The sequence below is a fragment of the Fonticula alba genome (genome assembly GCF_000388065.1).
Source record: "Fonticula alba strain ATCC 38817 unplaced genomic scaffold supercont2.4, whole genome shotgun sequence".
NCBI lineage: Eukaryota > Rotosphaerida > Fonticulaceae > Fonticula > Fonticula alba.
This window is the reverse complement of record NW_009242974.1, coordinates 2,621,059-2,630,830: the sequence shown is the minus strand read 5'-3', so window position 1 is coordinate 2,630,830 and position 9,772 is coordinate 2,621,059. Positions and strand designations below refer to the sequence as shown.

The following is a 9,772-nucleotide window of genomic DNA, read 5'->3' as shown; positions in this document are numbered from 1 at the left end:
GGGGGGGGGGGAAAGGGGGCCACCTGTTCGTAGGTCTCTTCTACCCCAGAGCCATGTTCTGCCCAGACGCTGCAGAACATAACCCACCCAAACGCCCCCCCCCCCCTTCCCATGCTCCCCAGAAGGACGGGATATCGTCCCCGGCCGACGGCGACCGTCAGCCCGCTCACACACGCGTGTTGACCTGATCCAAGGCCCTCTCGATGGGGGAGGGGGGGGGGGGGGGGAGGCTGTGGCGCCCACCTTGCGCAAGAGAGGCACATATCTGCGCAGTTTAGACACCACTGGGAATAATCCTTGCAGAGACAGGATTATTTATGGATTTATATTTTGCCGAGACCTTTGGGGAAGCTCGCTTCGGTGTCCGGCTCAACGGCCCTCGCCCCTCCCCGATGCTCTCAAGGCCTGGCCGGTTGCAGGGGATGACACGGCCGGGAGCGGCAAAAGATAAGGGCCCATTCTTCTCCAACAGAACCACCAGCACATGATTAAAAGGCACATGGCGCCTGACCTCGGGCCATCGTGGTTCACAGCCGGACGGGCCTTTGAAGATGCCCGACGATCTGGCCCACCGTGTATGTGTGTGTGTGTGTGTGAATGCTGGATGCCCGCTTCTCCGGTGAGGGCGTAGAGCGGCTCGGCTCTCCCGCCCAATACCTTCGGCCCCGACGGCATCGTGGGAGGCACCTGCTCACCAATGTGGAGGAGAGGGCGGAGGGGACAGGGGGGGGGGGAGTATCGCTCCATCCAAAGGTCGGTGAATTCGTGCCTCACCGCATGGCCACTGCCAATCTTCCCCCCGACTTCCTCTCGCCATCCCTCCTCCTGCGATTTGCCTTCTCGCCACTTCCCTTTCTCTCTCTCTCTCTCTCTCTCTCTCCCCGCGTTCCTCCCTCCTCCTCCCATTTCCCTCACCGTGCACCATGTCCACCCCTGCCAAGAAGCCCGTTGGCTCCAAGTGGGGCTCCGGACGCAGCCGGCCTGGTGACACGGTTGCCGCCAACAAAACCCGCTCCGAGCCCGATGCCGATGAGGCCACTCATGCGTCGGCCGCGACCTTCAAGTACCTGCAGCAGATCGCAACCACCCTGGATGACATGTCTGGCGACATGGATCTCGCTCGTGCGTATATTCGCCCTCCACCGGTCTCTCTCCCTCTCTCGCGCCCCCTCCCCCGCCCGGGGACTTTTCAGCTTGCAACCTACTCACCCGAGATTCCCCCCCTCGCTTCTCCCTGCCTGTGTGCGATGGGTTGTCCTCCCTCCAGAAACCAGCTCCCTTGTGGACAATGTCCTCGAGGAGGTTGGTCCGAAGGTTGCTTGCTATTTGGACTCCGAGTCGAGTCGCACTCTTGAGCGCATCATCCAGCTGACCAGTGATGATCAGCTCACCGCCCTCACCCGGTACATGGTGGATCTCTTCCCCAAGATCTCCGACCACCACAATGGTTCCCATGTCGTCCAGAAGGTCATTACCCTGGCCCATGCGACGGCCCAGCGTCAGCTGGCTCAGGGAGACGAGTCCGGCATCATCAGCCACATTTCCGACATGGCCAAGGTGCGATCGGGCGATTGCTGTCCCATGTTGGGGCCGGATGTCTTTCATGCGGTTCATCCCCCTGGCCGTCCGCCCTGGGCCGCATTTTCTCCTGTCTTTTCCTCTCTCTCTCTCTCTCTCTCTCTCTCTCTTCCTCTCTCTCTCTTCCTCTCTCTCTCTTCCTCTCTCTTCCTCTCTCTCTCTTCCTCTCTCTCCCTCTCTCTCTCTTCCTCTCTCTCTCTCTCTTCCTCTCTCTTCCTCTCGCGTCTCTCCTCTCGCTGACCCTTCTCTTTCCTTCTTTCTCTGTCTCTGTCTCACTTACCCCCGGATGGATAGGTCCTTGAGGGCACCCTCCTAAATGCCATGTTCGACAAGTATGCGTCGCACGTCATCCGCGCCCTGCTGGCCCTGCTGTCCGGCGCGGACCCGGCCGTCCAGCAGCAGCAGGCTCGCCAGAAGAAGGGCCTTTCGGCGGTGCAGCCTGGCCCGGCGCACCGCGGCGCCTCGGCCGAGGCCGGTGCCCCCGTCCCGGAGGCCTTCGCCACTCGGTTCTACGCCATCGTCGAGAGTTTCCTCTCGACGCTGGCCGATTCCCCGCCCGAGGCCATCGAACAAGTTTGCTGTGACACATACGCCGCGGCTGTCTTCCAGGAGTTGCTCCAAGCGGCTCAGCGCTTGGATCGTCTGGCCGGGCCCACCTCCGAGGCCAGCCTCGTCGAGCGCCTCCTGACCCCGCTTCTGGGTTCGGGGTTCTCCAACATCTCGGTAGTAGGTGGCATGCTGTCCGGCCGCGTGTCCAGCCATGTGGTCGAGTGCATTCTCACCGTCCTGCCCGAGTCTCAGTATGTCCCGCTCTACACGGCGGTCTTCCGTGGCCACCTGGCGGACATGATCCGCGACCAGTCGGCCAACTTCGTCGTGTCGCACCTGATTTCCGTCATCCCGACCCTCCCGACTCTGGAGCTCATTCTCATTGAGGTGACTCCCTTCGCCGAGGAGCTTCTTCCTCACCGGAGTGGCATCCTTGTGGCCCTGTCGAATTCGTGTGTCCGCCTGAATGGCCTCTTCAAGGAGTTCAATGCCGTGCGTCTGCCTGCCCGACAGTCAGGGCGCTCTCCTCCTTTGCGCTGGCTTTTTGTGATTCGTCTCCCACCCGGCTGCCTTCCTCCCCCCCCCCTTCTCTCTCTCTCCCTCTCTCCCTCTCTTTCTCGTGGATTCTGACTTTTTGCCTCCTCTTGTAGTGCCTTGCCAAGGCTCTCAACCTCCGGAGTATGACCGACCGTAAGGAGACTATCCGTCGACTGGTGGCATTGCCCAGCTCCCGCTCCAAGGAGGGCATCTCCGTCCCCGGGTGCCTGATTCTGCAAAATCTCTTCCTCTTTGCCGAGAATCAGGTCCGCTATCTGTCGGATGCCATTGTCAACTACGAGAGCAGTGAGCTACTTGATTGGTGCCGCCATCCCTCCGGCAGCCGTGTCATGGAGGCCTTCTTCAATGGCACCTCGCCGGATGCCGCCAAGAAGCGCATGACCCGCAAGCTTAAGGGCCATTTTGCCAGCGTGTGTTCGCTCCTCCTTGCCCTCCCTCCCATCCTTCCCCCCTTTCGCTCTCTTCGCTCTCTTCGCTCTCTTCACTCTCTTCACTCTTCCTCCCCTTTTCATCGTTGTCCCAGCTGACCCCCTCCCTCCTCCTTCCCTCGTGCGATGCACACCTCCTGACTATGACAGCTGGCTGAGAATCGCTTTGCCTCTCATGTTGTCGACAAGATCTGGCGCATTTCGGACATCCCCACTCGCGAGTCCATTGCCTCGGAGCTGGCCGCCCGTCGGGAGGACCTGGCCAATACCCCCTCCGGGCGGCTGGTCCTGCGGAACTGCCGCATCGACGAGTACCTCAAGGGGAAGGATCAGTGGGTGGCTCAGGCTGAGTCGGTCGAGCGGAAGAAGGCCCTATTCTCGGACCTGCTGGCCGAGCCAGCCCCCACCAGCAAGTCGAGTGATCCGCTTCTGGAGCAACTTCGCCAGGAGGATGACAGCCTCATGACGGAGCTCGGTTTTTCGGATGCCGGGAAGCTCGCGGCCGATGGCCCTTCGGCCAAGTCCTCTGACAAGAAGAAGAGCAAGAAGAAGAGCCGCACCTCGGCCTCGGACTCCCATGATGTGCGTGTCAGGGCTCTTTCTTTTCTTTTCTTTCCTCGGCTCCACTCTGTTTTTCCTTCCTGTTCTTTTTTTTCCCTTCCCCACTTCCCCCCCTCTAACATGGAGACCCTTTTTTTCTTTCCCCCCACTCCTTCCCAGCTTCTTCTTGATGCCGAAGAGGCCCCCGGCCAGGAGGACAGTGCCTCCAAGGATATTGACGCCCTCTTCCAAGAGGCCGTCCCGAAGGGCGCTCTTCGGGACACCGGGTCTCAGGTGTCCACCGAGTATGTGGCGCCGACGGGCCAGTTCCAAACCGGCGCCGCCAACAGCCAGGCCATGACCGATGTCCTGGCGGCCATCGAGCAGACCACCGGGAAGCGGCGAAAGCGCACCTCCTCCGAGGAGACCACCGACGCCGCTCCTTCCACGGAGAAGAAGAAGAAGCAGCGCAAGTTCATGATGAACTAGTTGCGCCGTGTCTTCCCTTCCCGGCCTCGGGTCTCCCTGTCGCCTCCCTTTCCAAGCAGTTTCTCTTCGCATCTTGGGATGCCACCCCTTTCCCTCCTTACCCCTGTAGAATGAACACCTTTCCCTCTGGAATGGGCTGCCTTTGGGGCTGCTCCTCTCTTGCGGCGAAGGCCTTTATTTTTGGGCGGCGTTTTCTTTGGCAAGTTGTGCCATCGCGGGGGGGGGGGGGGGGATGAGGAACCGGGCGAGGGCCGGAGGGGGTGGTGGTGTTGGAGAGTGCTCGGGCGCGGAAACGCACGCCCACGGCCGGTCTAGTTCCCTTTTCTGACATGGACTTGCCCCTGGGGGGAGCGCTATCTCGCCTTGCTCCCCTTTCTCCTTCTCTCTCTCTCTCTCTCTCTGTCTCTCTCGCTCTTCCTCTCCCTCGCTCTCTTTCTGCCCGGGTCTCCGTCTCTCTTTCTGGGCCCCCTTCACTCGGTCGGTACCGGGGGCGACTCGGGGCTTGGCCACTTGCCGCCGGCGATGCCGTTGAAGAGGACCTCCAACAAGCCCAAGTAATAGTGCCAGTGGAGGTGCACCGCATCGCGCAGCAGCGACCCGGTTGCCACCGGCTCCGTCAGACGATACATCTCCATGATGCGAATGCGCTCCAGCACATCGGGGTCCGTTTCTTCGGCTTGGATTTCTCGGAGACGGCGATTTCGGAAATTCAGTCGGGCATTGTTCTGCAACAGGAACACCCCATCGAACTGGCCCGGGCGGGAGTCCAGCCACTTGGGATTGCTGGCCGTCGTGTCCAGGAGGATGATGCGAGCCGGCTTGTCCGTGCCGGTCGAGCCGAAGAGCCCGGCCTCGCCGGAGGACCGTTCCCGGTCCAGGCGGGCCAAGTGCCGGGCGTATGTCCGCAAGTAGCTCCACACTTCGGGGCCCTCGCGCATGGTGTCCTGGTACGAATGGGTGCCGGTGCTAATGAGGGTGGCATGCGGGGCCCGCATGTCCATTCCGAGGAGGCGATCCTCGGCATCCTCATCATCGCCCACGATCAGGCTCAGGTCCGAGCCGTCGGCCATCTGTTGCATGTCATCGCTGACTCCCTGGAGGAGGAGCTGTTCCGTGACATTCTGCGTGTGAATCGGCCACCAGGAGAAGTATGTCACGGCCAGGTCGTGCGAGCTGATGTAGCAGGCCTTGCCCTTCTTGTCCTCGCTGTCGACCACATTCGCCTTTCTGTGTGTGGCAAGGCCCCCCCCCCCACCCCCATATGGTCCCCGGTTCAGCGGTCGGGCGTTTTTTTTACCACGTACGCGCGCATGTGTGTGTGTGTGTGTGTGTGTGTGTGTGTGTGTGTGTTAGAGGCTGAACCCTCGCTATCCAAAAGAAGCCCATGGGACAATGCCCTTCCCTGGGCGGCCGGTTCTTTTCGCCCATATCACAACGCACCCATGCTCGCAAAGGAGAAGGAACAGATGCCGCGAGTTGGAATCGCCCACAATGCGGATCCACTGACGGCGGAAGTGCTCCAAGATCGAGGGCAATTGGCGTTCGTGCTCGTGGACATCTGGATTTGGCGTTCGTCAGTTTCGGGCAGCGGGTCCATCGATGGGTGGTGGATGTGGTGTTCCCGGCCATGGAAAGGGCCTCGTATCGACACCGAGCACGGGCACCTTCACACGCATACGCCCAAATGATGTGGCAGGCAATCGGCCAGATGGAGGCTGCAAGGCGGGCATGTCGTGTGACGTACACTCCATCGAGGTTCGGTCTGGGAACCGCTTCAGCCGGCAGCCCATGTGGAACCACTCGTATGTCCGCGTATTCCAGAACCCATACGGGCGGTCCGGATCAAAGATATCCGGCTCCCGGCAAAGAGGCAGCTCCTGGCGCGACTCCTTCACTTCCTGTTGGAAGGTCCGCGCCGCAGCCAGGGCCGCCTCGACATCCATGTCGTCGGTATTGGCGGACCCATCGACATACTGCTTCTCGCTGAGAAGCTTGTGTCCCTTGTGATGTCCGGCCACAAAGTACATGGCTGGGTTGCGCACGGTGATTGGCTGCATCGATCCGGCAGATGGAATGGCCGCCAGGATGGGCGAGTTCCGGACGCTTTGCTTGAAGTACTGCTCCGGATAAAGCTTCTTCACATCCACGCTTCCGACCCAGCTCTCCAGGAACCGTGGCCGATGGGGGTGGTGCCTAATCCGCGGTCGAGCATGGTGTCAGTGAGCAGCCCCTGTCCGCCGGGAAGGAGGTCCCGGTCTCCCTGAACAGCAGTGCTGGGGCGGGGGGGGGGGGGGGGGCGGGGGGGGCAGGGGGGGCGGAAAGGCCCTCTGGCCCCTTCCCGACAGGGTCGCACGTACTCGAAGACTCGGGTGTAATTGAAGATGGTCAAGTCCGTGTTGATGTGCCACTCACCCGGATAGGGAACCTTGAAAAGCATGCGGTACTGTCCACCATGGCGTGGCATATGCTGCACGCTATGGGGCCCAAGAACCAGGCCGTGCGCCTGGATGGTCGTCTGTCGCCGGAGCCCCATGTTAGCACCGGGCACGTCCCCTCTCCCATGGCCAATGGCACATGCGGGCAGTCTCACATTGCCTCAAGAGGGCGGTCCGCTGCATTCCGCAGACGTACATCGAAAAATGTGAACCCATTGCAGGTTTCCGTATCGTCGCACGGCTTGAGCCCGCAGAAGAAGTCCGGCGATGGCCGAATGTCAATCTCCAAGAAGGTCTGGTTGAGCGACGACACCCGGGGCTCCGTCAGCGAGAAGCGCTCTGGCGGGAGGATGCTACGCGTGTGTGTGTGTGTGTGTGTGTGGGCATGTGCGCGTGAGTAGGAGGTATGAATCGGGACGCGGACGGATATTGCGGGCAAGTGGTTCCCGGCGCGAGTTTGCCTCCATGACAGATCTCCTGGGGGAAGATGGTTCTCTCAATCGCAGGCGACTGTGAAGAATGTGGCTTTGCCGTGCGTACCTCCGAAGACGGGTGCTGTCGAGTGAGGGGCACCGAGCTGCGGGAGGGCATGAATGCCACGCCCCAAACATGATGAACGCCCGGAACCGTGCGCATGGCCAATACGCGTGGCACCAGGCCGCGCGGCGAAGGAAAGTCAGCAGGCCATCCTTTCGGCATGGGACGCATTCCATTTTGAACCCCACCTCTACGCACCTCCATCGCCGGTGAGAAGCGCCTCACTGGGCCGAACTTCGCCCGGTCCCTCCTCAAGCTCATCACCTGGGCCTTCGTCGAGCACATCGACAAAGCCGTCGTCCTTGGCGGAGCCCGGCTTGGCAGCTGCCTTCGAGCCGGCCGGCTTGTCCTCCGCCGGCTTGTCGGTGGGGGAGGCCAGGAAATCGCCCTCTTCCTCCTCCTCCTCCTCCTCCTCGTCCTTGTCGCTGTCGGACTTCTGGTCGAGCTCCGCCTCCAGCAGGGGAAGCTCGATGTCCGGATCGGCCGACGGCTTAGCGGCCGCCACTGTCGGAGCAGGGGTCGGCGTCACCGTCGGGGCGGCGGCCGGGGGGATCGTAGGTTCCGCCACCACCGCGGCCGGTGGCGCTTGGGTGGGCTTGCGCGGTGCTGCCGGCCGTTGGGCCCATTCCGGATCCAGTGACAGGAGATCCTCGACCGCCTTCTCATCCAGGATGCCGGACTCGTCGTCGAGTTCCTTCGGCCGAGCATCCTCAAATTGCTTGATGATGCGGTCAATGTCGAACCCGGTCGGCCGGGGCATGTTGTCGGGATCCCCCTCCGGCCGGGCATGTTGGTACATCGGCGAGGTCGACTGGGTCGGGGCCGATCGGTGTCGCGTGTTCCCGGGGAAGGTGAAAATCACATCGCCCTGCACCGTGAGAAAGGGCGTCTCCTGCCCGGGGCGAAAGAAAGGTGGCGCAGGGGCATCGCCCCGAAGGAGCTCGTTAGTCCCGGGAAGAGGCAGAAGAAAAAGGCCTCCGAGGCGATATGATGGCACATGGCCAGCGCCCCTGGCCGGCCAAGGTGGCCCTCCCCTCGCTCGATGCCACTCAGCCTCGCTCAACTTGTGAGGTGACAAGAGCTGTCATGGCCCATTGGCGGCCATTTGCCGATGGACACCACACGCATGCCACGCTGCCAAGCCACCGAGAGCCGGCTGGCTTGCTTTGAGGCGACGGGTGTGCCCTTTACAAGCTAAGCCCCAGACAGGGTCGAATGCTCGGACGGCGACGGGCGAGGGGGCCCATGCCGAGCCGACACATCGGGGCTCCCGCCCATGTCCCGCCCATGTCCCTCCGGCCCGCGAGCCTGCCCACCCAGCCCGTTCATCCGTCCCGAGCTCCCCCGGTGAAGGTGCGAAGCTCAGGTGCGCACCTTATGGCCGAAGAGGGCCAGAAGACAAACACTCAGCGATGCCAGGACGATGGCGAAGGCGAGAAAGCGCCCGCGCCGGGACAAGCCCCGCATGTTGGTTCTGTCTAAGTGCCGAATAGGAGGATCTCACGAGGAGGTGGCTGGCTGCCTCGGCGCAAGGAGCTGGCGGAGGTTGGAGGCTCTGGAAGGGGCGCTGCTCAGGAACGCAAATCGGTATGACTCTCCCGGGGCATGGCCATTTCCGGAACGGGTGGCCTTCTGCTTCAAATGGGCTTTCGCGTCAGACGCGTGGAGCTCCGAGCCAAGTGATGGTCCTGGCGAACGGATGTATGTGCCGTTGCGCGGGGGGTAGGAGAGTGAGAGCCGAAGGATGGAAACGCGTGTGTCAAGAGGCCTCAACAGGTGGCGGTGGGGTGGATGGGAGAGGCAGACAAGAAAAGGAAAGTATGTGGATGGTGAAGGGGGGGGGGGGAGAGGGGGGTGTGGGAGCACGGACAGTCATCTGGTCGGCGTCATGCTCCCAGCTGAGTAGGAAGATCTGTACACCCTTTAGCGGCCATAGTCAGGCGGGTTCTCGCCCCCAGGCGCCCCCCGTGCCCCAGAGGGGTGGGTGGGGGGTCTGCCTCGGCCCTCTACACCGCCCTCCTCTTCCCACCCCGGGCCCCCACCCCTCCCTCTGTTTCTCTCTTTTCCCCTCCTACCCCCCTCGCATTGCTTTGTTGCATTTCCATCGGCTGCCCTCGGTCCGTGCCGGAGGCGCTCCCCCGGCGGTGGGCCTGTTTCTTAATAGGCTCCCGATAATGACTTGTGGGTTCTGGCCACGATAGGACAAGGGCCTCACCCGAGATCCGGAAGATGGTAATTGTGGGTGACGAAGGGCAGGAGCTCGATTGACAGGAGGCCGAGAGGCACAGCCGGCAGTGTGTCCGAGGCGGGGCGGCCTGGGGGCCAATCGTGTCCTCTCCGGGTTTACTGTACAGCCCGACTGGGACGTCTCCCGCCGCCCCCGCCCCCGCCCCCCCCCGCCCCCTTCCACCCAAACGTGGGACGCAAAAAGATCGTCACCCGGTTCTCCAAATAAGCTGGCATCATCGAGGCCTGCTCGGGAATGACTGCCACCCCTTACGCGTGTGCGCGCACGCACCCCCGTGTGTCCAAGCCCGCGCCCTGGCAAGGGCTATCCTTGTCCTGTGGTCGGTCGTTCTCCCCAGGCAACAACTTTGGGCGGCACAAAGAGCAGGGGGTCGAAAGTTGGGCGTGTACTCTACTCCTGCAGGGGGGGGG

General features: G+C 62.3%; 2 protein-coding genes across 2 annotated transcripts; one reads left to right on the top strand and one right to left on the bottom strand.

Moving 5' to 3' along the window:
- Positions 1 to 860: 860 nt before the first annotated feature.
- H696_03112 (hypothetical protein) lies at positions 861 to 4,312 on the top strand. Its single transcript, XM_009497002.1, has 6 exons — positions 861 to 1,122; positions 1,268 to 1,557; positions 1,873 to 2,619; positions 2,778 to 3,095; positions 3,264 to 3,695; positions 3,834 to 4,312. Exons 1-6 carry the CDS (start codon positions 924 to 926, stop codon positions 4,140 to 4,142), a joined length of 2,295 nt encoding a protein of 764 aa, XP_009495277.1. The 5' UTR covers positions 861 to 923; the 3' UTR covers positions 4,143 to 4,312.
- A 217-nt stretch (positions 4,313 to 4,529) lies between these two features.
- H696_03111 (hypothetical protein) lies at positions 4,530 to 8,581 on the bottom strand (the record flags this gene model as incomplete). The annotated part of the gene is made up of 8 exons (XM_009497001.1): positions 4,530 to 5,369; positions 5,583 to 5,700; positions 5,887 to 6,335; positions 6,500 to 6,657; positions 6,774 to 6,930; positions 7,118 to 7,154; positions 7,313 to 8,006; positions 8,489 to 8,581. The coding sequence occupies 8 exons, from the start codon at positions 8,579 to 8,581 to the stop codon at positions 4,613 to 4,615; spliced, it is 2,463 nt and encodes an 820-aa protein (XP_009495276.1). The 3' UTR covers positions 4,530 to 4,612.
- Between the last annotated feature and the right edge of the window lie 1,191 nt (positions 8,582 to 9,772).

Bases quoted from the DNA above. Each gene is read 5' to 3' on its own strand.
- H696_03112 (XM_009497002.1), top strand. From the start codon at position 924: ATGTCCACCCCTGCCAAGAAGCCCGTTGGCTCCAAGTGGGGCTCCGGA. The intron at 1,123-1,267 runs GTGCGTATATTC...TCCTCCCTCCAG, and splicing joins TGGCGACATGGATCTCGCTC to AAACCAGCTCCCTTGTGGAC. The intron at 3,096-3,263 runs GTGTGTTCGCTC...TGACTATGACAG, and splicing joins TTAAGGGCCATTTTGCCAGC to CTGGCTGAGAATCGCTTTGC.